At 40.1% G+C, this 27,907-nt stretch overlaps 2 protein-coding genes across 5 annotated transcripts in view; both read left to right on the forward strand.

Moving 5' to 3' along the window:
- Positions 1-19,550, forward strand: part of LOC129325970 (CD99 antigen-like) — a 38,286-nt gene extending 18,736 nt beyond the window's left edge. The window contains exons 2-11 of one of the 4 annotated variants that reach the window (XM_054973992.1): positions 2,321-2,365; positions 4,861-4,905; positions 5,648-5,686; positions 6,969-7,016; positions 7,743-7,802; positions 8,477-8,500; positions 10,238-10,279; positions 13,614-13,721; positions 13,956-14,009; positions 17,861-19,550. In XM_054973992.1, coding sequence (XP_054829967.1) covers positions 2,321-2,365; positions 4,861-4,905; positions 5,648-5,686; positions 6,969-7,016; positions 7,743-7,802; positions 8,477-8,500; positions 10,238-10,279; positions 13,614-13,721; positions 13,956-14,009; positions 17,861-17,889 — 494 coding nt within the window. In that variant the 3' untranslated portion in view covers positions 17,890-19,550. The other 3 variants (XM_054973995.1, XM_054973996.1, XM_054973997.1) reach the window with 3 other exon arrangements.
- Positions 19,551-22,777: 3,227 nt separating this feature from the next.
- The window catches only part of LOC129326500 (CD99 antigen-like), a 36,461-nt gene continuing 31,331 nt past the window's right edge, over positions 22,778-27,907 (forward strand). Inside the window, exons 1-2 of the mRNA XM_054974686.1 lie at positions 22,778-22,903; positions 23,285-23,929. Of these exons, the coding sequence (XP_054830661.1) occupies positions 23,872-23,929 (58 nt within the window). The 5' untranslated portion in view covers positions 22,778-22,903; positions 23,285-23,871. The remainder of the gene's footprint in view (positions 22,904-23,284; positions 23,930-27,907) is intronic.

Here is a 27,907-nt window from a genome sequence, read left to right on the forward strand (position 1 = left end):
GAAAGAAAAAGAAATTATCAGCATGGTGACTTGCTAAAAATGACCATTCATCAGGGTTGCCAGCTCCAAGTTGGGAAATTCCTGGAGATCTGGGGGGGGGGGGGGTGAAACCTGGAGAAAGTGGGGTTTGGGGGGGAAAGGACCTCGGCATGGCATAATTCCATAGAGTCCACCCCAAAAGTGGCCATTTTCTCCAGGTGAACTGATCTCTGTGGCCTGGAGACCAGTTGTAATTCCGGGAGATCTCCAGCCACTACCTGGAGGCTGGCAACCCTACCATTCATATAACAGAGGCCTGGCATTCATGACTTTGTGGCACATGACCATATGATGTTCCCCAGCATTGCCTGGCTTAAAACCAGCCATCATGGCTTATTCTGGTGGAGTCTGTTTTTGATTTTGCACATTTAAAATGCACTCTGAAGAATTTCTTCTGGACAGGAGAATTCATTTCTACATACAACATCTTTTGTAACAGTTGTGCACAATACATATGTCTGAGAAACTGCAGTGTAGTGTAAAGTCTGTCTGGCTTCATGGTATGTTGCTGCAGAGCTAATTATAAAGGGCTGCTTGGCAGTGCGAATAAACATCCTGTCAGAGTTTTTGCCTCATTGGAAAGAATGATGCCCACAGATTCCTGCATAGTATGCGATGACTAATTCTGTTGTGGGCTGTCTGTTGCTCTCGCATGAGTCATATTCGGGCCCTCCACTTTAAAACTTGCTAATGCCTAACCCTTTATTGAGCAGCTTCCAGAGATGATACAGCAAATATATTTTAGATCCAAAACTTCTGATACATCAGGGGAATGAAGTAACCAGCATCACATTTACCTTCCCAAAACCCAGATAGTTGACTACAGCAGGGTTTTGAGTTCATCTATAGCAGATGTCTCTGGGAGGCCTACAAACAAGACAGAAAGTTGAGGGGTTTCTACTTGTTCTCTCAAGGATGTGGGCTCCACTGTTGCTCTGGGTAACCTGTACCAGGGATGGTGCACATGCCTGATGAAGCCTGGTTGCAGTACTGATGACTGTTATATCTTGCTCCATCCCTTGTAAAGATGGGCCTGTTTAAGATACTCTGCGGTTTCGTGTGAAGAGTTCTCATTACTTTTTTGAAATCACTTACAAGGCACACAGGTGCCAGTTTGGATCAGGATTGCGATGCAAAGGGTGGGGTGGGTGGGTGGGAAGCTTTTCTCCTCTCCCATTTCCCTGCTAAAATGGCCACAGGGAGCCACTATTTTCCAGTAGTATCTCCTTACAAATGAAAGTGTTAAGTTTTTTAGTGCTGGTCTACTCATACAAACAGTATTCATATGTGGCACATTAACAGTATGAATTATAACAAAAGAGAGCTATGGTTTGTGATTTCCAAACGGTTTCCCTATTTTAGAGCTTATAAGTGATTTTTTTCCCCCTTGCTATAAGCTAAGTAGGCAAGTGGCTGTTTACAAGTCTGCTGCATCCCATAGTTTTTCAGTTAAAGACACAAGGAAGTATTTATTTATTTATTTCATTTATACCCCACCTTTCTCCCCAGTGCGGATCCAAAGTGGCTTTTATTATTCTCCTCTCTTTAGTATTATCCTCACAATATTCTCCCCACCTCTCTGAGGTGAGGAGTTATGGGACTGGCCCAAGGTCACTCAGATAGCACTGCATATAGCTATGCTCTTCCAGCACTGATATCTTTAATTCTGCCTTTCATACTATGGCTTGTTGCAGATGAAAAGCTAGCAACCATTACATGAATTATCTCTTCCTTTGTTTGCCTTAATCTCTGTTCATTTACATCAATGCTGTCATAGTTAAGATGAATCAGTTTTCTGCTTAACCACAATTTGAAATCAGGATCGGCAAACCCTATAGTTGAATGGGAACTCGTAGTAGCAAATGTAAGGCTATAATGAGGGAGTAGAGTAGGGCTACCAGGTTCCCACCAGGGGCGTGAATTCCACAGTTCCTGTTTCCTGCTGTTGCTGCTGTGGTGACCTGTGGGAGGAAAAAAGTTTTAAAAAATCAGCATCAGCCAACAAGATTATATCACTTCAGTCCACTCTAGGAATTGCTGGAAACCACAGAGTGAAGTAATATAACACAGTTGGCTGATGATGCCTACCCCCCCCCCCCGGTACCCCCACACACACTGTCACCAGTTAACAGCCACTTGAAGGAGGGGAATTTATGCAGCAGGATGGAATGCCTTGCAGTTCTCTTTCAAATACATTGCATCAGCACCTGTCCTATACTGTCAAATAGAGCCCAAATTATAGTTCAGAAGGAAAACAATAAACTTTCTTTTAATCAAACAGGGCAAGGGGAAGATCTCAGTTTGAGCGATGCACTACCTGATACTGGTAAGCAACAAAAGCCGTATAGAACATTTATGCATTTTGTGGGTTTTGCAATAATGGTAATAGTACAATATAACATGCATTTTACTCTGAATTAAACTGTTACATTCTGCTTAACTAGCATAAACCTATATTGTTTCAGAGTAAATGGTCAAGGTGGAATATCTTTATTCTACTGCTATAACTTGAGATCACCCGAATCTCTAACAAGATGGATAAAATAAATGAGTCCTGAAATTTGATCAGGAGTGGGTAGGAACTACTGTAATGCCTGAAACCCTATGTTACAACAGCGTGATTGAAATAGCTGTTATGTCAGTAAATGAATCCCAGGATTAGTGTGATTGACAGGCTAGTTTAGCATTACACATTAAAATTCAAAGAGCATGAAACTAATTTTGTGAGCTCAAGGAAAACTAAAACTTAATTTTCAGATACAGCAGTGTTTTCTGGCTAGCAGTTTCTGAAAGTGGCAGGGGTTTCAAAATCAATTTCTGATATGGCATTGAGGTCGCTGTTCCAGGGAGGACAGGCGGTCAAAACATTTACTAGGCTAAATAAATGCCTGTGTAAGCCTAAGTGCTACATTGCTGACTTCTTTTTAGATCGCTCAGAGTGGCTGGCATGGGGGGTCTTGAATTATATGTAGAGGTGGGCACGAACCGCAATACAAACCAAAAAACGCACAAACTGGGCCAGTTCATGGTTAGTTAAAATGCGATTCGTGGGGCCACGTGTTAATGAACCCCATGATGTTTTAGGCCCCACTTGTGCATTTTGTGAGCCCTTTGTGAGCCCAGACAGGCTGGTGCCCCTGAGGGGTGTGTGAAACTGACAGCCCCATTCTCCTGCCACCAACAAACAGCAGAAGGGGGCTGCTAGTTTCACACATCCCGTACTGTGTTCAGCCTATGGGCTGAAGCCGGCATGGGGTCCATGAAGCTGACAGCCCCCTTCTCCTCCCACCGGGGAGCGGCAGGAGAACAGGGTTGTCAGTTTCATACACCCTGCACCGGGTTCAGCCCATGGACTGAACCTGGCACAGGGTCTATCAAACTGACAGCTCTTGTTCTCCTCCCGCTCAGGGGACAGGAGAACAGTGCTGTCAGTTTCACTCACCCCACACTGGGTTCAGCTTATGGGCTGAAGCCAGCGTGGGGTGAGTGATGCTGACATCCTTGTTCTCCTGCCACTTGGGGGACAGGAGAACAGGACTATTAGTTTCACTCGCCCCATGCTGGCTTCACCTGATCGGATGAAGCCTGTGCGGGGTGTTTTGAAACTGACAGACTTCTCCTGCCGCTTCGGGGTGACAGGAGAAGGGGGCTGTTAGTTTCAAACATCCCGCACCGGCTTCAGAAGCCGGCACTGGGCGTTTGAATTCCATGAACTATGAACCATGAACCGATTCATGAACTGGTAAAAGTTTGTGGAAGTTCGTGGTTCGTAGTTCATGGAACAGCGATGAACCACGAATCAGGTGGTTCAGGTTTTTTTCAGTTCGTGCCCATGTCTATTGATATCCAGGCACTGTTCACACTAAGCTGAGAACATAACTATGCAATCAACTCTTCCTGGGTTCCCTAGTTCCTCTAAAGCAAACACAAGTTGCAAGTTCCTGGTTGTGGCTTAGATTCTCGGGCATGCGGGGGCTGATTCAGGTTGGGACCATAGGGAAAGTAAACCTCCTTGCCAGATCCCATGCTACTTCCTGGCTAGAAACAGATCAAGAGAGCTGCTTGTTTTCCCTCTTGGGGAAACTTGTATATATTAGTGACCTATGCAATACCAATGGGCTAATTTCCCCAACAGGCAAACGTGGCTACCCAGCAACATTTCAGGTCAGGAAAATGGGTTTAAATGTTGGGGGGGGGGTTAAGCCCTCTTTTCCTAGCAATTATGATTACTGTCTGAATTGACCTCCATGTGTCTGAGATGCTAAGCTTCAACTGGGAATTCCCAGTGCATGTCACTTTGATAAGACCCAAGGTGGTCACTCAGAATGGTGTCATATAGCTCCAACAAAGCTACAGCAGTAGGTGATTCCAGATCAGTCACAAATTTTAGTTTCTTAAATTCTTGGGAAAGAAAGAGAGAAGGGGTTGCTTGATTTTTGAGTGTTCATGAGGTAGAAATGCTTGTATTTCCATGTTAGTTATTCCCAGCTTATCTTATTGGCAAAGCTGCTAATTGTTAATTAAGGAGCTCTGATAAATCAGCAGAGCTAGATTATTTAAACTATAAGTATATTTGGGCAGCATTTGCTTTCTTAAGATTTCATCAACTAATTAAAATTATTATTAGCTCAAATCTGATGTTTTGCAAGACATACATGCAGTTAGTGGAACTATGTATGACTTGCGCTTTGCTTCGATCTAGAAAACAGTAGTTCAGTGATACTATAAAACAAATGGGTGCATCATAAAATCAGTCCTAGTTGCTTCCCCTGATAATTGATTGCTTCAAATGTTAAATACTGAATGTTTTAATTTATTCAGAACCTACAAAGAAGCCAGCTACAGGACCCAAAAAAACAACACCGGGTGAGTAATAACTGTCCTGAGGACACCTGGTTTTGGCCATTGTGTGACACAGAGTGTTGGACTGGATGGGCCATTGGCCTGATCCAACATGGCTTCTCCTATGTTCTTAACTGTCCTTTCTACGAACAGTAATTAGTCAAATTTGCTGAAGAACAGTTGTATACAAATATATGATTAGGCTAGGCCAATATGTGACCTTATGTGCAATTTAAAAATAATATTCTTTCAATGGATAGAAAAAAGCAGTTTTGGGGGAGGGTCAACTGGGCACTTTGACATTTTAATATGACAGGTGTATATTTTCTAATTATTATAGCATCTCAACTTCTACATCATCCATAGGGCTAGATGAGAATCTCAAGTAAATATATTTTATGTAGGGTTGAATGCTACCAAAATCAATTGTTCATAATTTGGTACAGTTGATTACAAGATTTCTTCATTTGAAACGAGATGGTATTTTTGTTTGAAATGAGGTGGTATTTTTCAAAGTAGTCCTTAAGAGAAGATTTTCAAACTGGCAGTATGATGAGTGTCTTAGGGAATTACATTTCTATTATATATTTAACAAACTAATATAGATATTAGTTCTTCCTACTAGACTCCTGTTTATTAGTAGATCTTTTGGTTTGGTTCTTCTCCACCCTGGGACAGTTTCTCTGATGTGTTTGCAAATTTCTTTGTTTTCCCTTCTTTGTATGAGATTTTTTGGGAAAAAAACCCTGCTTTTCCCTTCTCTTAGATAATGGCTTCAATTTAGAGGATGCTGTTGGAGGTGAGGGTAAGTATAAGAAGACTCCATAAAATGTGTAAAATGAATCTTAACTTTTTGCACAGTATTAACAAAACAATATTTAAAATGTGCAATTTATCAAAGAATTTATGTAAAAGCAGAATAAAAATCACCCTTTCTGCCTTCTGTTAAGGGGGTATTCACATCATAGAGCCCTTCTTGTGTTCTTAGTGTTTCTGGCCTAGCCAGTGATACTTTTTTAAAAAAAATTATTGGTACTGAAAGTGACATGGAAGTTGCTTACCCTGCTCTTTTGTCTGGAAATCCTCCCCATGTAGCTGTGGAGGGTATCTCAGATGCCTGATAGTATGAAGTTGATATAATGGAGACAGGTGTGCTTCTTTCATTGAAACTATTGTAAAAAAAATTGTGCTAAATGATCATGACCTGGTTCATTAAACAAATGAATACAAGTTGTTGTTTAAACCTTTTCCATGTTGTGTGACACATACTTTCCCTTCTACGGTGTATTTACTCTTGGTTGGTTCACCCACAGCTAGGGCATATAAATTATACATATGGGAGATAGCATTGGTCTTGTGCATTCTTCCCCTGCTTCTTTCACAGAACACACATGTAGATCCTTTAGTTACTCTTTGAATCAGTGCTTATAGATGTCTGCTTGCTCAAATCCATTTCATGCAGTCTGTTTGCCCCTTTTGGGCAGACAGCAGTATCGTCACCAACATGCATAGCAATTTTATATGCAGAAATTCTGGGTTCCCATAAATGTGGGTTTTTTTACATAATGGGAGATGGTGCTTGAGCCTGAATCTCTTCGACATGCAGCCACTATAGAAGTATCTTCCGTGTTAAGGCAGTTTCCAAAATAGGTCTGTAGTAATTTCTAGTATATGAGACAACTCCATTCTCCCTTTTTGGGTGTAGGGAATGGTATTCTGAAATGTACATTCAATTGTGTTCTTAAATATGAACATTTTGCCAAATCCCCAAACTTTAGATTCAAAAGGGAAGTTTTTATGAATGCTACTGAATAAGAAATTGAGTGAATAACGGGGCTGTTGTGCGTGCATGCATGTCTGTATCCTGGTCTTAATACGGATCCTGTTTTTAAACCATTGTACATATTGGTTGTTAACTACATGATTTTATGCTACGTAATAAATAAGAACAAACTGTGTAGCCCAGTGCTTAGGAAGGAGATACGCAAAGTAGAGAATCCAGCACTGGCAGCATTCTTTTGTGCTTAGACCTTGTTCCTGTTTTTTTTACACATTTTAAAGTTTGTTCTATCAATATTTGTCAATAGATGAACCCAGTCCACCCCAGCATCCTGGAGGTCATGGCAACAAAGGAGGTAAGAGTCTGTAGAAGCAAATTGTGAAATCCTAATCTGACCATATAGGTCATGGTTTTTCTTTAATCTAAACACAATCCTTGTAAACGTCTTCTTTGCATTAGGCTTAAGAAATTCTAGGTCTCAAGAGTCTGGCTTCTGAGGAGGCAGGTTAACGAAGTGTGGTGGCTTCGAGAGGCTGACACTTAAATTTTAGTCTTTCTAAATTGGAGAAATGATTAAAGGGTCAAATTAAAGATGAAAGGTATCTGTTTAAAGGTCACTAGGAGTCTATCCTAGGAAGCAGGAGGGCTTTTTTTTCCTGGAAAGTGAATTAGGAGGTCTAACCATTTAAAAGGCACAATAAGTCTATTAGCTTGGTTCATTGGTATTCTTTGCCTCTAAGTGTATAAATTTAATTGTATTATTTTCCTACTGACTGTGTCCAGCATAAGTGTTGTAAATAGTTTCAAGTCTCTTTGCAAATTAGTCTTTTAGCCCCCTCCAAAGGAGGAAATAAACTTTATTTGTAAATTGTTCCAACCTCTTGATTTATGTCTGGTTAAAGAGTGTACAAGATATTTTTTCCCCCAAAACATACCGCATCCTATGCTGTTCGAGTGTACAAGATATTTTTTTGAAAAGATGCCAAGAAATTTATAGTGAAAAACTTAAGAGACAGAAACTATTAAAGATATAAATAGTTTAATTTTTAAAAGTTTGTTTTGCCAAAATTTATTTTTGTAGAAGGGTTTGATGATTCTGACTTACTTGGTGATTCGACATTGCCTCCAGAAAAGCCAGGAGGTAAGTTTCTGACAAACACTCTTTTCTTTCTAGCTTTTTCTTTGTTGGTTTTGTGTTAAACTGGTACTGGGAGTAGGATTAAGGAATAGCCTGGAAGAAGTTTCCTGCTTCGGGTTTACTCAAAGTGGGAAAACAATTCAGGATTCGGTTGTTTAAATGCTTCGGTATGCACACCGGACACACTGGTGGCAGTGTTCTCCTCTGGGTTGCACAGGTTATTGCTTCCCAGAAGTGTGTTTTATTTTTTGTACACTTACCAGGCTTCTCAGGGGTCTGGGGGACTTGCAACAGTGCAGACTGGTGGGCACTGGTATGGTCCTGGTGCTCAGAGATGAAGGAAACAAGACTGGTGCATGGAAATTCTCAGGATGGCTTTTCTTGGATGTTATTTTCCCGTGCTTCTAATGACTTGTGCATGAAAAATGGTTTGATGATTTTTGCACCTTAATTTTGAGCTAGTTTTGCATGATACATGCATCAGACCGCATCTGGCAGGGTTCTGTGTGCAATCTTTTAAAAAAATTTTTAAAAGGTAAAAAGCTAGAATGGGCTGGATGCTTATATGTGATTGACTTATTAACTAATTGGTTCTCTTTCTGTTTTCTGAGCGATAATTTAGTAACTAAATTCTGCTTTGAATACAGTTATGCAAAACTTTTTGTTTCTTAATGTAGGCCGTGCATCTAATCCATCTGCAGGTATGTGGGCTTTGGTCAACATTAATTGAATTAGTTACTGCAGAGTCTTCAGTTTAAGTGTACCCTTGTAGTATTTCTTTGTCTGGACTTGTTGCTAGACACTGAGGAACTGCTCTATATAATTCTTCCTGTTTTTCTCATTTTTTTCTTTAAAAAAATCCTTATGGGATTATGATATTCTGTGAGATAATAGTCTTTTTAAAAAGCAACTCTGAGTGTATTGTTAGCTTATTGCCTTTCATCTATGCATAACTTAGTGTTATTAGTCCAATTTGTTCAAAGGCTAAGGTTGCAGTCCTAAGTATACTTGCAAGCAAGTCCTATTGAACTCACTGTGAATTGCTTGTGCTTAGAATTGCACTGGAAAGAGTATAGACTAATACCAGAAGCTGCCACCTGTCTGCTTTTTCAAGTATGTAGAGACCAGGAAGACCTAAGCTGCCACTCCAAAAATGTCTGAAAGGAGCACAGACAATACAAAGAGGCACCCTGTGTTCTGGATTCCTTCTGGTTGCGTGTACGAGGAATCTCACCCCTGCAGGCACTACCAAAGAACCAAGTCAAAACAGGGCATTTCCCCTAAACTATATTTGATAATGCCTTATCAAAACTGCTTCATTTGAAGTAAGCCAAAATAAAACAAACTCCTTCCTTTTTTGTCAGGAAAGTTTATACCTAGAAATGTTTACTAAAGCCCTACTCCCTCTCACAATGATTTAATCTATATAGTGCATTTTCTTTACTACTGGACATAAATTGTTCTAAATAAATACAGTAAGCTTCTGAATTGCGTGAACTGCAGCTTTCTGACTTTTTCCTGTCAAAAATGTTGGGCTAATTTTTAAAATTCTGTGCAACATCAGCTGAGCATTCTGTTTTGCTATGATGTACTGGAATAGCTGTTGGTATCTGCTCTGGTGCTTGCCCTCAGGATTGATTGATTGTTGATTGATTTAGAATAAAGCATCTTTCCACCCAGTTGGGTCTCCAAGGCTGCTAACAAATAGGTTAAATTTTTAAAATTATTTAAAAATGATCACAAGATCACCTAACAACAGCAAACAAATTAGTAGGGGTGGCTCCAGTCTTGCCAGTGGGGGTGGATGTCATAGACTGTGGGTAGTATCTGGAAAAGGCTTCCACCAGTTCCAGTCAAGCTAACCTCAGCTAGGAGGCAGGTTCTTCTTCCCACAGGAAGACACCATTCATGGATCTGAGTAAGTTTTATACAGATGCAAATTAATATGACTGCACTTGAATGCATAAATATTTCTAACAGAGCATTTTAATGTCATGATATTTGACTCTGTAAAACTGAGGGTTAAAAAAACTGAGGGTTGAAAAATAATATTCCAGAGGTGTTACACACAGAACTGTTTTCCAATAACTTACTATCCCATGGCATAAATGATAGCATATGGATGCTGGGATAACTTAGGGCAAACATTTTTGACAAGGAGCACCAGCTAGCTCCACAAAGCTTATCATGCCATATGCATGTAGCCTGTTTTCAGTTGCTAATTGGCGAGTGAGCAAAAAATGAGTATTGCACAAAATGTCTTAAGCTTTGTAGTAAAGATGCACCTGGTAAAAGCACTGATCCCGCATGGATTTTTATTTAGCAAGTAGTACTGTTCCTCTTCTTACATTTTGCTAACACTGTCAAACATTAGTCATTAGGAAAGAATGGGATTTGCATTATGTAAGAGAAATGTTTTAACAGAGCTATTCTCATAGGTGGACAGGGCTCAGATTCCAACACTGGTGAAAATACAGAAGGTAAGCATGTTATGTTTTTGTAATGATATTTTAAGTCCTAATTGATTCTAAACTAGGGTGGATATAGAAAATGGTTGATCAAATATCATGCCACATGTGAGTATATGCTACTTGGTAAAATCCTACTCATCGCTAGGTAGCAGTATTAAGATAACCAGCTTGCCATTTTATAGATGTTAATGATCATCTGTATTTCACCCTATTACCTAAAAAATAATCTTTATCGTTCTGCAGCATTTGTCCATAGATGTTGTCATACTGTACAGTTTGGTGTAGTGGTTAAGAGCACGGGACTCTAATCTGGAGAGCTGGGTTTGATTCCCCACTCCTCCACTTGAAGCCAGCTGGGCGACCTTGGGCTAGTCACAGTTCTCTGGAGCTCTCGCAGCCCCACCTACCTCACAGGGTGTTTTGTTGTGGGGATAATAGTAACATACTTTGTAAACTGCTCTGAGTGGGCATTAAGTTGTCCTGAAGGACGGTATATAAATCAAATTTTATTATTACTATTATACATGCAGCAGCTTGTATGCCTCATCCCAGACATGTGTTCTAATGCTGAAAGTGTTAACTGAACAATAACTACTGTCTGTATTTCAAAGGGGACATAATGGTTACATATGTAACGGCTCTTAGAGATATAACACAAAACCATGGCTTATTTTAGCTGTGGTTGGTTAGTGAAATCAGGATTGGGCCTGCAGATGATCAGTGAATTCTGGTTAGTCTTGGCAAGTCTTGGCTTTGCTTGCAAACATGGATCCTTGGTGTTCCATACGGTTCCATCTTATCCCCCATGCTATTTAATATCTGTAGAAAGACACTGGGAGAGGCCATCAGGAAGCTTGAGCTGCAGTGTCACCAATATGCAGATGATACCCAGCCCTACCTTTCTTTTCCACTTAATTCCAAGGATGCTGTTGATGTTCTGAACTAGTGCTTGGAGTCAGTAATGGGCTGGATGAGGGCAACCAAGCTGAAACTGAATCCTGACAACTCAGAGGTTCTCATGATTAACAGAAAGGCAGATCAGGAACTTGAGAGCTCTTCTGTCTTGGATGGAGTTGTACTCCCCTTGAAGTCAGGTTTGGAGCTTGGGAGTAGACATGGGCACACGAAACAGGCTGTTTCGTGTGTCACAAAACAGCATTTTGTGGGGCGGTTATCACGAAATTCACAATTTTTTGGCCTGTTTCATTAGCTTTGTGAATGATTCATAATTGCAGACAGGCTGGCTCCGATCCATTGATTCCCTAGGCAACAATGGCCCCAGACCTTTTGTTGCCATTGGAAACCCCAATCATAGCCCACTTACTCTTGATTGGCAGCTCTCCTAGCCATCTGGAGAGCTTCCATTCTGCCCAATACAATCCCCTAGGCAACCAAGGAAGTGGACCTTCTGTAGCCATGGGCACACCATTCTCACCCCTCCAAGCCCTGTTAGGCAGGCCTGTTAGCCAACCACAGACCTCCTGTTCTGCTCTATTTCAGTGGGTTTTTTTGGTTTGTTTTTTTTATAAAAGTCACCTCTCTGCCTTGTGTTTCAGTTCCAGTAGATAGAGGGAGAGGGAGGAAGACCTGTTGCTGGGACTGAAGTAATGAGAGAGAGTGTGGATTTGGGATATTGCTTTTGGCTGCTGCTGCTTCAAAAGAGACTGAAAGAAGTCTCTTATTTCCAGCTCTTTGCCTTGTTGTGGGAAGGTCTTTGGGTGAGAGTGCCTTTTTTCCTCCACCCCACATCACCCTAGTCTCAGGTTTTAGCCTGGCTCTGGGTCCTGGGGTCTAGGCCTCCCTTTTTTTTATTTGCTTGTCTTTGTGCCTTCTAAATTCTTTCTCTGCTCTTTTGAGGGCTCAAACTCTTGCTGTTTCCTTGTTTCCTTTGGTTTTGGTTTAGGCTGAAGTCTCCCTGCGAGTTTGGCATCTCCGGGTATGAAGGGGGCAATTGAAATGCCCCGGGTTCTGACGAGTCATGAAACTAACAAATCGTTTTGGCAAATGTGTCAGTTTCATGAAATTTCATAATTAGTGATTTGTGGATCGCGGCGAAACATGAAACTCATTTTGGTTTTTTTCCATTTTGTGCCCCTATCTACTTGGAAGTGCTACTGAACACAGCAATTACTTTAGAAAACCAGGTGGCTGCGATAGTTGGACGTGCTTTTGCCCAGCTTCGGTTGGAACATCAGCGGCATCTCTTCCTGCATCTAGCCACAGATCTATGCCTTAGTTACATCTAGATTGGACTATTGCAGTATGTTCTTCTTGGGGCTACCCTTGAAGAGTTTTTGGAAGCTGCAGCTAGTCCAGAATGCTGCGGCTAGACTGCTGGTTGGGGCCCACTATTGTGACCGTGATATTACAGCAATTACACTGGCTACCATCCAGCTCCCAAGCACAATTCAAGGTGTTGATTCTGTCCTTTAAAGCCTGAAGGACTGTCTTTTCCCATACATCCCTGCCCAAGAATTAAGATCACAGGGAGAGGCTCTTCTGAATATCTCATCAGCTAAAGAAGCTCACCTGGTGGGTACATGAGAGAGGGCCCCCTTGGTGGCAGTCCCACAATTACAGAACAGCATCCCCAGGGAGTTGTGTCTGGCCCCCTCATTGCTGATCTTTGGGAAGCAACTAGAGACATTTTTATTTGGGACTGCTTTTAATTAACTGTATGTTTATTGACAGTTCTAAACTGTGTTCATTTTATTACTGTTTTATTTATATTGTAAGCTGCCTTGAGCGGCAAGGTAAAAAAGACAGCTAATAAATGTTTTAAATAAATAATATATTACCATTGGAAGCAATGCTTCACAGTGCTTCAAATGTCAATAGAAAATTTAGGCTACATTAGAAATGACATTACAGCTCAACTAAGTCATGGGGAGTTGGACCTTCCTCAACTGTGTAATGGGCTGTGTAAAAATCTTACTTCAATTTTGTGTTATTTGTAAGTTGTGAAAGTAGCCTGTTTCTGAAGAAAATATGTAAATATGCCACACCTAGTCTTTCAGTGGGAATTAACATCTAAGGCTGTAATTCTATGTGCGTATGAGAGTAAAACTTATTGAACTGAGTATAATTTACTGATGATTAAAATATGCATTGCATTGGCATGTGTACTGGTTGTTTTTGAGAATGATTCCCAGGTTTCTCTATGATGTGTGCAAGTTGAACTTGGATTAATATTGGGTACTATCTACTTTCTGATGGAGGGCAATATTGTTTTCATTGTATCCGAAGAAGTGAACTGTGGCTCATAAAAGCTCATACCCTACCACAAATGTTGTTAGTCTTATAGATGCTACTGGATTCTTGCTCTTTTCTATTGCTTTCACAGGAGGTGGAATGCTAGCTGGCATTATAAGCTCAGTAGCAGTAGCAGTAGTTGGGGCTGTCTCGAGCTTTATAGCTTACCAGAAGAAAAAGCTCTGCTTTAAAGCCAGTGGTGAGTTTATCTTTTTTGGGGAGAGGGGGGGGTTAGATGTTTACTCGATGCTTCTGTTAACCCAGCTGTTGTGTGACAATTAAGTGGGGAGAGAGATCCTCCATAGAATAGACTCCTCCTAAATTGTATCAGGGTTGTACTTCCTAACCTAGCTGGAGGCTTGTAGTTAAGTACAGTGTGTATGTGACTGTGAGACATATATGGCTGGTGTCTTAACTTTGTTTCTGTCTACAGATCAAGAGAATGTTAATATGGAAAGCCAACAAGGAGCACATGCTGAGCCACCTGGTAAGGAAAGGTGCCCCTAAAAATGAAAAACTTATTTTGATTGCTTATGATTCCCTCAAGGAAGAATCAGGGGTAGGTTTCTAGGGAGCCTTCTATAACGGCATCATATGGAGCTAGGTCTGTTTGAGTTCAGCACTAGAATTTCATTCTGCACCTTTCAAGCCATTCTTAAGAATCTCCAGTATATTTTTGTATCCGCTAATAATTTCATTGTTTCCTTACAGGACATTTTGAGCTCTTAGAAGAAAGTACAACATATATAGCACAACCCTAAACAAAGTTACTCCAGTCTAAGCCCATTGAGATCAGTGGGCTTAGACTGGAGTAACCTTCTTAGGATTGCGCTGAGAGTTAATATTTTAGGCTAGGAAAGTAACCATCACAATAGCTTATTCTTCCCATGGAAGTCAATAGAACTGCCAGTCTTTATGGAGAAACAGTGAAGGAGCTTCAGAGACACAGCTGAGTTGAGGCAAAACCTGATCCGTGTTTTCTTCTATGAATACCACTACAGTTCAGTGATAGCTGATTTTGGTGCTGCTTCTGTTTTCTCCCCTTCTAGCTGTGCAACATCATTGTCTCTCTACCTATCTAGATATTAATCCTTTCACACTATACTTGTGTGTGCATGTATTCATTCTAAGGAGAGGAAGACTGTCTTGGAAACCCTTTGAGATGAAAGAATAAAGCAAAGAAGCAGCTGTATTTATTTAGTAAAATTTGAGTCTCATTTTCTGCAGTAATCCCCAGGTGGCTTATGATATAAAATCAATAATATCACCAACAATGAAAACTATTTTTAATATTTTTTCAGTTAACAATCTCAGTAAACACTATAAAAAGCTTATAGCCAAATCAAAGAATATAAACCCTCAAGGAGTTCCTATCCTCCTGAAAAATTCCTGCTATCAAAAGGACTCTGCCTGGAGGTGAATAAGGCATACGTATATGCATATGTAAACGTTCAGCATCTATAATGCCCAGTAAAAAAATTAAATAACTGAAATTCGCCTATTTTATTTGCTCCTTTATATGTTGGTGCATGATCAGAACTGCAAAACTTAATTAATAATTAATCAATTTTTTTGTTTTAAGTTTAATTTGTTTTGTTTAAAAATAACATTGTATTGAGATGGGACAAACTGGGAAAATGGCGGTTCGTGGCAGTTCGAGGTTCATCATGTTGCACAAACCATGAACCAACACGAAATTGCCCAGTTCAAGAACCGGTTCCTTTGGTTCGTGGTTCATCACTTCTGAAGGCCATAAAACAGTCTCCTTGGCAGTCAGAGATGCCACATTCACGGGGAGTCTTCAGCAGCTCTTCTCCAGCTACCTCCCAATTTTGGTGAAGATTGGATTTCAGACGTCTGAGTTATAGACCCCCAAAGTGGGTGCCCCCAGGAAAATTCCATTAGATATAATGGGAGGGAGCCATGAATGCCAGTTGACTTGCATTGGCTCCATTGAAATACATTGCAGCACCAAAAAGTTGCAGTGAAAATGTGGGATGGAGTTAAAGAATCTTCCTCTGAGAACAGAATGATGGCCCTCAGAGTGGAATAACAGTCTCTGGGAGCAGCTAAACTGCTCTGGGGCTAGAATGGGGACAGAAGTACTTTGAGGGGACAATCAAGGAGATGTTCTTGGGGAGACAGGAATATTCTTTTAAAGGACAGGAGGACAGAGACAATCTATGAGAGGAGGTTAATCTTGGGGGGAAAGTAGATGTTCTTTGGGGGGACAAGAATATTCTTGTACAGGAAAAGACAGAGGCGATCCATGAGGGGAGGTTAATCCTGGGGGGGGGAGAACTTGGGGGAACAGAAATCTTCTCAGTGGGGCAGGCAATGGTCGGGGAGCCTGGAATACAGAAAGAAAACAGACCCTGGGTGGGAGTTTACCACAACAGCCAGAATTCATCTCAACGGGGTGGCCAAGAGGGAAGCCTTCCGCCAGCAGAATCCATCGCCACAACAGGAGGTTAAAATTGCCCTTGTGAGGGGGCATTCACACCTGCAAGGACAAGGGTGGTCCACAAGGCAGTTAAAATTCACCTTGCATGGTGTGTATGTTTGCACCTGGCGTGGACAGGAAGTGGGCCACAAGGTGGTTAAAATTCCCCTTGTGGGGGGGAGGGTGCATTCACACTTGGTGTGGACAAGAGGTGGTCCACAAGACAGTTAAAATTCTCCTTGCAAGGTGTGTGTGTTCGCACCTGGCGTGGACAGGAAGTGGGCCACAAGACAGTTAAAACTTCCTTTGCGGGGAGGTGCTTTTGCACCTGGCAAGAACAGTGGGTGGTTCAGAGTCCTGACCCATCTGGAAATGGAAAAGCCTTTTAATGTGAAAACAGACCCTGGGTGGGAATTGCTACAACAGCCAGAATCCATCTCCCCAACGGGGTGGCTGGGAGGGAAACCTTCCACCAGTGGAATCCATCTCCACAACCTATGGGGAAGGAGGTTAAAACTCCCCTTGTGTGTGTGTGGCAAGGAAGTTAAACTTGGCTTGGCCAAGGCTTGGCCCCTGAGGCTGGCAGTGGCACAGAGACTGGAGTGGGGTTGGAGCCTGGCTCCTGGATGAAGAAGATTAAAATCCCCCTTACAGGGGGTGGGGTACATTCACACCTGGCTTGGCCCCTGAGCCTGGCAGTGGCACAGAAGCAGGTGCTTCAGAGCCCCGAAGCACCAGAAATCTAAGCGGTTCCTCCCTGTCTAACTGCCTGCTGCTAACAAACCACTCACCTGAGAGCTGGGGCGTGATATTCCTTCTGCTGTTATAGAGAAGAATGGGAGCTCTCTGGTTGGCAGCCAGAGCTGCCTATCAAGCTTTGGAAGGCTGACATTGGTGTTCCCAAGGCTGCAGAAGGTCTGCAGAAGTCCATACCCCATGTTGCTTATGGAATAGATTGATCTGTGCCAGGCTGTCTGCAGTGATGAACTGAAAAACGAACCTCCCTAAAAATCATAGCAGTTGGTCACAAACCGCTGATGGGGGAAAATCAGCTGTAATTAGTTGTTGGTTATTGTACTGGAATGTACTGGAAATACGACAGCATCCCCTCATTGTTGGACCATGGATTAGACCAATAAAGCAAAGCTTAGTGGGAACTGGCAGAAGGGAAACGTTGACAGAATTTGGATGGAGCTGAGGCTACATAGAAGCAAGCTGATGGCAGGAAAGATTAACTTGGCTCCGTATTGTTGTTTGGAACAAAGAAGCTTCTGGTAAAAAATAGTACAATGCAAAACAATCTTCTTTTTTTAATTTATATTCATGATGATGGTTGAAAGAGTTTTTTCTGTTGCTCCATGTCCATAGTATAGGACAGTATCAGCCCCATAGGATTCTTGAGTTTAGGATGATTTAACAGAGCAATCCTAGACAGAGTTGAGATTTTAAGCAGTCATTGCACTTCCCATCAGTGGGTTATATTCCCATCAAAAAGATCTGTGTACACAAGGGGCGGGGGGAATATGGTTTTCACTGTTTCCAACTCTTATCACAGCAGCTTTTTAACTCTTCTCTCATGCTGCTGCTGGGGTTCCCCCATTGTGAAATCTGTGATCTGATCTCCTGCCGGTACACTTCCCCACAAGGCAAATAACTTCACCCAGTCCCATTTAGCTAGCTGATACTTTGGCAGAAATCAAAGAGGATTTCAAGCATCTAGGGCAATAAGTTTTTTCCACAGCATACTGAGAAGTCCCATTGAACTCAAAAGAACTTGAATAAACATGCTTAGAGCCAGGCTATAAGGAATTTTAATTGTCAGTATTCTTCTGATGCCTCTACTGGCATTTATAACAAATGACAATATATTTAATAATCTCTTTTTCTTTCTTTAGTTCAACGCACTCTTTTGCAGAAATCGTAATGGAATTTAGAGACAAGAGCAGCAGACTGGATAAAAAATGTGCATGTTCCCCTGACAAGTACTACATATTGCCAGCAGCAAAACATGGAGCTGTAAAGGAGACTTAAAATAATTGTGCTGAAATGTCTTTGAGATGGAGCAGGATGCTTCAACAAATCAAAAAAAACTTCTATCAGTAGCAAACTCTGAAGCAACAGTGTTGCTGATAATTGGCTTTAAAACAGTTTTGTTGAAATAGCTGTTTTTGTTTGAATCTCATTTCTGATTTTGTGGTAAGAATGTTAAAGGTGAGATTATTTTGAATTGTCTTTTGATTTTCTCCATCATTTGACAGGCAGGTCATTGAGAGAGGCCTAGTGAATGCAATCTTATGCAGAATTATTCCAGACTATTTCGGTGAGTTTAGGCTGGAGTAACTCACATTGGATTGCACTATGTTGCAATGACTCCTTAGTGATGCAGTGTGTGTCTGTATGCTCTGCATACAGACATACGTTGAACCTCTGATAAGGTAGAACTTCTCTGTCAGTGATGCCACCCAAGTGCTCTTTGCCATGTTGGTGTCCTCCAGTGCATTGCTTTACTTTTCACCATTGCTGAAAATGGCTATGGGTATATTTGGGAATACCATTTGGGGATTGAGGACAAACCTTTTACTTGCTCCTGGTGGCCCTGAGAATCCCCAGTTATTGGGAATCAACCCAGCTTCTCTTTGGCCACATGGACACATTCTAGATTCTATTTATTGGTCACAGAGTGTTGGGAATGGGCTTTTAAGTGAGTAGATCCCTTTCTGGTTTTAAAGCCATGGAATTTTGTCTTCCTATGCCTGGGGTCCCTAACCTTTTTGAACATGTGAGCACATTTGGAATTTTGAGAGGGGATAGTGAGTACCACACCAAAATGGCTGCAACAGGATGTGGTGCTGAATAGAATACCTCCCTCCTCAACCTCTTAAGAACTGCACACTAAGAAAAGCTCAGGGGCTTAGCAATCCTCCTGATCCTTCAGTGGAAGAAAACCTTTTAATTTGAGTGAGGGCAGCCAATAACAAGCCTAGCTTTACAGTGACCCCACCCATTTTCTGAAAACCTCAGCAGACTCCAAGGGAAGTACTGTCAGCTGCCATGGCCCCTACAGGCTCCACATAGGGCAATCTTGTCCAGTACACTATACAGAAGGTATTAATTGCATATTGCCTTAATATTTGTGACTCTGAAAAGATTTTTTTCTTAATAATTTTGTCTGGTGTTCGTTGAATTTTTTAGATATTAGAATGCAAAAATAATAATTCTGAACAAAATGTATATCTCTCCCCCGTAATGTTGCTTTCCTCCTCCTCCTTATCCAACTGTATAAACTGGCTAATTAAAAACAAAGACCTGGTCCTTTGTGTAGCCACTACTCCTGAGGCTGTATCATGGTGGAATTCCAAAATTCATTTAGTGAATGTCATTCTTCAGTTGGAACCTTCCAAAATCTTGCATCTGTGCTATAGGATGTGCCTCCTTTATTATTCACAAGTGACCTGCTAACTGTATTTTGTATTCTCCAAATTTTATATTCTCATGACTTTAATTGTTATGGTTGTTGTGGGTTTTCCGGGCTGTATTGCCGTGGTCTTGGCATTGTAGTTCCTGACGTTTCGCCAGCAGCTGTGGCTGGCATCTTCAGAGGTGAAGATGCCAGCCACAGCTGCTGGCGAAACGTCAGGAACTACAATGCCAAGACCACGGCAATACAGCCCGGAAAACCCACAACAACCATCGTTCTCCGGCCGTGAAAGCCTTCGACAATACATTTAATTGTTATATTTGTTCAAAAATATAATTTCTGTAATTTAGCTTTTGTGCCCAGTTGCAGGTGCCTTAAACGATTCATCCTGAAGTGCTATTTAAGACAAATAATCACTAGCAAACAAGTGACTATAATAGAGTGAGCAGAGTGCTCCACATCAGTTTGTTTAATGAGCAGGAATACCTTGATATGGCAACTGAGAGTAAATACCATGGACTGTTTTTCATTGTGTAAAAACATGCTTAAAAGTATGCCTGCTTTTGTGCTCTGAAATTGAGGATTGGCTAAGCAATGCAGAATGAATAGATTCTAGCACATGGCATGATTAAGAATTTCTGTATGTACATCTTTTCAGAGAGAACCACTATTGGATGGCAATTTCCTGTTAAAAGTAGATAGGAATAAGCCACATGTGACAAATGGATTATTTTCCCATTATTTTCCCATTTCCAGAAACTCATCAGTACAGTAAACCAAATTCCGCTTTGCAATCATGTTATAAATTGAGCTAGAACTTATGTTCACACTCCAAGACACTCCCAATGTGTGCTTTACCATGCAGCCATATTCAGAGTTACTCTGATAGTCCATCGATTTTGAAGGGTTTACATTAAGAATAACTGCATAGAACTGTGTTGTTGTGACTTCAATAAGAATATTTTCATAGTGAAGCAAAGTTTACAAAGTAGTGGATTGCATAGAACTTTTATTTAGTGACTTCTTTATTTTTAATTGTTAAATTTGTTTTGTAAACCATCAGCAATGCCTTAACTTTTTTTTAATTGAATATTGGAGTGCCCTTGATTCTGATGTTGCCATGTTCTTAAAGCAGCAGAAGTAGTCCAAAGCATATTCACTCATACTTTGTCATGAAAGCAAAAAGGAATCGTGTGTAAATGGCTTATTCCCAGTGGTTTATTTCCTAGTTCATGTGCCTAGGATTAGCTTCAGTCCTACATGTACTTGGGAATAAGCTCCCTTTGTGAGTCGGTGTGATACAGTGGTTAGTGTGTTGTATTACAAATTACAAGGCTCCATTCAGCTATGAAATTCACTGGATGACCTTCATTCAGTCACTTGCTCTGAGCCTAATCGACTTCACAAGGTTGATGTGAAGGTATAATAAGGGGAGGTGACCATGAAGGCCACTATGAATTTGAACTCTGAGGTTTCCATTTCCATAAAATCTGCATACAGTTGGGCTGTCCAGCTCTAAACTAATCACAAGCATTGTCACCCATCATATTGGTATTTCCGGGTATATTGTTATGTGCTAAAACAACTTAACATATATTAATAGCTGATTGGGATTCTAAACTTTCAACCAGAGTTGTGGATCTTTAGATTATGAGAACCTCTGGAGAACTGGTAATCAAGATAAAATTGTGGTTTTCTTTTTTAAAAATAAACAAATGTAAAAACTATGTTTTGTTTGTCTGAATTTTTAATAGGGTTTGTATAGATAAAACTGAACTGGATGTATTAGAAAAGGATTTGGAGTATAGTCAGCAGTTTCATTTGTGTGTATGGTGTGTGTTTTCTTTTTTAATGAAATGGGTCTCATCTACCTGGTGTATCTAAATTCACCAGATGTTGCCTATGCCTAGTACATTTTTTTTAGTACTGATGGCTAATAGTGAAATCCCAAAACCATTGAAATCAACGGGTTTAGAATTCATTGATTGAATTCATTGAAATCAATGGGTTTAGAATTCCACTGAGAGAATGTAAGTTCAACAAAACAAAAAAACAGTCCTAAAATTCTTAGAATTCTGAACTGATTGCTAAATAAAAGGTCGTGACAGGCATGACTACAAGCACATAATTACAATTGTAGACAGAATCTGAAAATCTTTGCCAGCTCGTCTTGTAGTGCCATCCTAAACAGAGTTACACCCTTCTAAGCCATTTAAGATGGCCCTGTTTGCTGCCCTTGCAAGATGGCCTTTTAATCACATTTGGGTAGATGTAAGCTTATCATGCCATTAGTCTGACTGAGTTTTGCCGTGGGTCCAGTCTTCCTTATTTTTCCTCTAGAGCTATGACCTTTTATTTCTTTTCACTTTCAAGTTCTAATTCTGGTTAACATGTCAACCACCTTTGTTATATGAAGAATGCATTGTGATGTACATAGAAAACAGTTTGATGCATCTGTCGTAAAAATTAACAGGAGTCAATTTCTAAAATTTCACATTCAATACAGTCTCCTGGACTTTCAACATAACATGATTTTGGAATTTTCCATGTAATATGGACTCTCACCTTGCAATGAGTTCTCATTATGCTTCACAATTCAATTTATCTTCCCAGTTTGTGGTGGTTCAAATGCTACACTACAACCTAAACTCAACTGATACAATAAGAGTAAGATTGATCCATGAATGGTGGACAGGATGAGAGAACCAAAAAAATTTATAGGATAACGGATTCTGAGCCAGTTAAATTTATAGAAAAATATGCAATACAAAATAGGTATAATGTTTAAAAAAGAATACAGGAAAGATGGTGTTGTACAAAACATCCATGTGTTAAACACTGTCCAATTGCTCATGCTGAAGAAGCATCTCACACTACACAAGAGGATGATCCTATCCACACTATTAGCTGGCCTAAGGATTGGCTGGTCTTCAGCTGGAGTTATAGCACAAAGAGCGTGTGGCAGCTGCGCTTCCTACTTCCCTGCAGCAGGACAGGTCTAGGTACGTGCTGGTTAAGTGAGAGGACTATGGGTAAAAAGTCATGCATAGTAGACACCTAGGGTCTAGTTGGCAGTTGTCCCTGTGGGAAATGGTACAATAACTTAGAGCATCAGCTGATTAAAATTGGAAAACCATGATACTTGGGTTAGGATAAAGGTTAATCCCACAGTCCCCTCCCTCTTGTCAAGGTGTGGGGGAAAAGAGGTCTCTTTAGACCTTAATCACCACCACTCTATGGGAGGTCAGGCTTGTCTCTCCTTCAGGGTCCAAGTGAACATTGCCCCTATAGAGTTTCTGATCTGGTTTGTGAATGTTTTTCTCCTTCGTATCTGGCAAAGTGAGCTTTGATTTAGTACAGATAATTTTGTTGGTCTTAAAAGTGCTACTGGATTCCAATTTTTTTTGTACAGACTAACACAAGTGAAAACTTTCTCCCTCAGTAGGTCTGCTTTCCAGCTGGGCTCAGCAAGGTGCTGGAAGGAAAGGGACCCGCCAGAATACAGACTTTTCCTTCACAGGTACAATCTCATCCCCTCTATAGGACACCTGTGCCTCAGAAGCCATGTCAGTTCAAACTGAAAGCAGTTCCTCAGCAGACATTGCCTCAGCTTGCTGAGAGAAAAGTTCTCCTCCCTTTTGTGATGTAATAGCTCACAAAAACTCTGCAAAAAGGTGCTGTCTCTAGATGGCCTTTTCAGACCTTTCATTTTAAAAGGTACCGTTGATTAATGAGTTTACCTTGCACAGTAATCTATGGAACTAGAGAAAAGTTGTATTTTACAAGCATTTGCGTTAACTCTGGAATTTAAAAAGAAACATTGTGAGCAAGTTTTGACAGCAGTCTCCACAAAGTTATACACTAATTCTGTCTTTCTTTGTCTTAAACTTCTTAATTACAGACAGGATATCCAATAAGAACTGTCATCTTCACAACAGCTGCTTAGCCTCCAACCAGTAAAGATGAGAATGATAGCTTTCAAGTAGTTTTACATCACACGGGTGGAGAAAATCTGTTATGGATTAATATGAAACATACTTACGCCACACCCAGCTTGACTTGGTAGTCATATGATAATTATTTCTAGGGGCTGGGTGCCTTCTCTGTGGGAAGAGGTGAGCTGCGAGAAGTGTGGGTGGTGTTTTTTCATTGGCCCTAATAGAAGCAGTTTTGCCTTCCCCCTTTTTTAAGCAACATGCCTCATGCTGATAGGTTAACAAGGGATACGTGGATGTGTGGGTGTTATGTGACAGAGCCAGAAATCTGCCTTGGATATTTTGCATCTGGATTGTGAGCTCCCCTTCCCCCCCTTTTTTATTTGAATGATATGGATGCTTCAGAAAAGTGCAGCTTGGAAGTAGCACATGGTTGACTGGGAAATATCATTACCTGCTTAGTCATTTTTTAAAAAATTATCACTTGGAAAGAACCAGCCGTGTTTTAACACCTTTGTCAGACAAAGCCTCTGAGAGAGTGGAAGACAAGATCATGGTGAAGATAAAGGAGGCCCTTTTGTGCACAGCTTGTTTTCTGCTCCTCGTTTCAGGTAAGAAGCTACAGAATGCTGTTCAGGTTGGGCATTGGGGCTAAATTGAAGCGTTTAATCCTGTTGTGATGATCTTTTTATTAATGGTGTTCCTATTTAGTCCTAAAACGAAAGGCGGCTGGCACAAGTCTGATGCAAAGCCTTCCTCTCTAGTTCTAGATGCATGTGAGCCGGCAGCTGTTACTCAGTACTGAAATGCACTCTGTGCATGGTCAGAGATTTTCTGTTGTTTGTGCATTGCAGGGATAAATTTGGCATTTATTATCATTGTTTATTTACAAAATTAATATTATACTTTCCTGCCCAATCAGGGCCAGCAAGGTGGCTAACCATTTAAAACGGAACATTATAAATAATAGATCATACAACCAATTAAAGCAAATCCAAAATACCTATGTAAAAACACAAAACCAGTAATTAAAGTACAGAGCAGGAAGGTCGGATGATTGCGGGAATGACAGATGAAAAGTCTTCATCTGCAGGCAGCAGACAGTGATAGAAGGGGACATCCTTAGGGAGGGAGTTACGTAATTTTGGTTCCATCCTCAAGAATGCCCTTTCTTGGGTAGCCAGCCACCCACCTAATCTCAGAAGGCATCTTGTCTGGATTAAACTTCAGTTTACTTGAAATGTTTTTAATGGAAGTGTGTTCCCGATCAAACTAAGCTATATGAAAACTGCTTTAAAATACAAGTACTTTAAAAATATTTACAGTCATTTAAAGTCTTTAGCCCTTGTACAAGTTTTGTGAACATTTTTGTTCTTATGTTCTTGTATAATACAACACTTCACTTTAAAAAACAAATGGAAACAAGTGGTATTTTATCCCTACTTAGAAAAAACAATCTATTTTGGCTAGCTTCTGAAGTGCCATTTCTAATCCCTATGCTTCAGTGGGTAGTAGCCAGGAAATTTCAGGCTGTATTGGTTGAAGGAGATTAGATATATTTTGGTTCAGTGAATAATGGTATCATCCAGCAGTGGATCCAGCTAGGAAACCAAATGAAGGCTACAAGAAGAGAATTAATAGTGTCAGACTCTCCTTCACTTTACATAGGTGCAGACCAGCTTGGTTGTTCCGGCTGTTGATCTGCTCTGAAAGAGAGTACAATCCTGTTGATTTTCTTTTTGGTGTCTTCATTTGGTTTACTAGCTGCATCCAATTTACTAGTGGAAGGTAAAGACCTGGCTGGCTCATATAGCTGGTTAGAATATTTTTTTATTATTATTATTGATGCCTTGGTAACTGTCAGATTAGACTACTATAATGCTCTCTATATGGGATGCTGTTAAAGAGGGTTTGGAAAAGATAGCTGGTACGGAAGAACCAGCTCCATGAGCTGAAAAGATCTGCGTTGGCTACAGACTTGTTTCCAGCTACAATGAAAGATGTGATTTTGACCTTTAAACCTCAAGATGGCCTAGTTTCCAAGTTACCTCATCTTGTCCTGCATAAGCCCTCTGAGACTCTGCAGCTATTAGTAAGGCCCTGCTCTGGCTTTTCTCCTCTACAGTAGCAACCTAAATAGAGTTACACCCTTTTGAATCAACTGAAGTCTGTGGACTCTGCTTAGGGTTGTGCTGTTGAAGCAGTAGTGTCATCAGCTAAGAGTTGTGGAATACTTCTAGGAAGTCCATGTGTGTTCTCTAATCTGCTTTTTCAGACTAGCAAAGATTTATTTTGCAGCACATTTGTGGATTAGCAGGGACTTCTCATGTTACACTTATTATTTTACCGTTTTTCAGTGGTGTGGTCTTTGTTTTTATTTTAAGTACTTGTCAACCACCTTGTGAACAGACTTCTTGTCACATAATTAAAGCCTTAAGAAGGGAAATGGGCAAGAATTGCAAAATAATAAAATTTAGATGAGTTAAAATAATATGGTGGGTTTTAATTATTCTTTTTTAAAAAATGGGTAGGTTTGTTTATCTTGTGCTATTTTCTAAAATAGTAAAATAAATAAAAATTGTAGTTCTTAAAAAAGGTGGCTACCATGAACTTTAATTGTTACATTTTAGAGCTTCTGTTTAAAAAATACGCAACATTGTGTTTTGCTATTATTTTTAGTCAGTTTGGAATTAAACATTTGGGAAATCTTGATATGCAATGATACTTATACTTGACTGATACTACTTAGGAATTTTCGGTGGAAAATTTGTTTACCAGCATAGCTAATATTAAATTATTGGAGTTGCTTAGTTGTTGAAGGTGTTAATGCCTTTATTACACAAAGGAATGAGTTTTAATTTCTATGGTTACTAATAATAAAGTTTACAAATTGCTCTCTATCCAACACAACCCAATGTACTTGGAATTGTGTGTGTAGTACCATTAAGTTGCTTCCTATTTATGGTGACGCTATGAATTAATGACCTCCAAAATGACCTATCATTAACAACCTTGTTCAATTCTTGCTAACTGAAGGCTGTGTCTTCTTTTATTGAGTCAATCCATTCCATGTTAGCTCTTCCTGTTTGTCTACTGCCTTCAGCTTTTCCAAGCATTATTCTCCCTTTCCAGTGAGTCTACTCTTCTCATGATGTACAATAGCCTCCTTTTAGCTTATAGGGAGAATTCAGGCTTGATTTGAAGCCACTTATTTGTCTCTTCAGTGTCTCACTATATTCAAGAAGATTTACTCCCAAGTATCTATGGACATGCTTGCACTCTTACTTCAAGATTTTGTTTATGCATCTGAGATACAAAATGCAATCCAGAACAGTAGGTTCCAGGCATACATACAGCAGTTCGATTACCACATACAGAACCAGAAGTAACTTTTGGTATCTAGTGTAGCCTACGGTTACTGGGCTCTGAATTGCTTTCTGTATATCTGACTACTTTATGTATGCAGCTTTTTCACATAGTTTAAACATTTTTAGTAGAGTGTTGGATTGTGGATTACAAAAGGTATTTTTCTTATTTGTTATTTTAGCTTAAACCAATTAATTGTCATATTTTCAGTAGATAATAAGGAATTCTAATGTTAATTTCTTTTAGAAGTAAAATGGTAAAGCAACATCAGAGTGCACACAGAAATCATGATGAAATTCTACTGTTCTTCAATGATAACCTCTAGTAAAATATTGTCAAGCTGCACTGTGCATTGGTGACTTTTGAAAGTAATAAATCATATATAACACACTACACCGTATACAAGACTGACTGTGTATGTGGAAATTAAGTGTGTCAAACAACACCACATAAAGAGGCAACTCCCATTACTATGGTTTCCCAAACAAGAAATTCCACATACCAGATTTAATGAAACTGTGTGGATTACTGTGTGCCAAACTCAAATGAACCCTTCATTATACTACGTTGTTGGTCTTTTAGTAAATTCTTGATTTATTAGATGAGAAACTGCCAGGTTTGACTGGATCGCATTTCATCAAGTGTTATAACTAGGAAATAAGGGGTCGACTTTCAAAAACTAATATTTATATGCATTCAATTAATTTAAAAATATGTGAAAATAATTCCATCTAAGGAACTAGCTACAAACCAGAATTATATCCTTGGAAGATCCATCATTGTCCTTAATTCCTGTCATCACAATTTTAATTTCTCAAGTATTTGTTTATTTGGATACACAATATCTAAAAAAGAAAGCTGACACATTAAAAAGAACTACAGAACTTTTCTAAAATAGAAATAATCTGCTTACCATAACACAATTGTTGTTTTCATATGTCAATTTACATAAGAACAGCCCTGCTTTTTATGTAAACATCCCGTTTAGTGATACTATTGCACTAAATCTAGATTATCGTTGATCCGGATTAGTTTTCTGCAAGAAAAGTATGGTATGCTCATCTAGGACAATGTTCTTCAACCTATTGTTCTAAACCCTCAGGTGGGTCTCAGATTCCCTCCTGCTGGGTCACTCATGAACCCCTAAGTAGCTCCCATTTTTGTTCTCTTTGGGAAAGACCTACTGGGTACAGAGCAAGTATGCTGTTTCTTTGCATGTATGA

The sequence above is a fragment of the Eublepharis macularius genome, chromosome 3, assembly GCF_028583425.1.
Source record: "Eublepharis macularius isolate TG4126 chromosome 3, MPM_Emac_v1.0, whole genome shotgun sequence".
Classification (NCBI taxonomy): domain Eukaryota; kingdom Metazoa; phylum Chordata; class Lepidosauria; order Squamata; family Eublepharidae; genus Eublepharis; species Eublepharis macularius.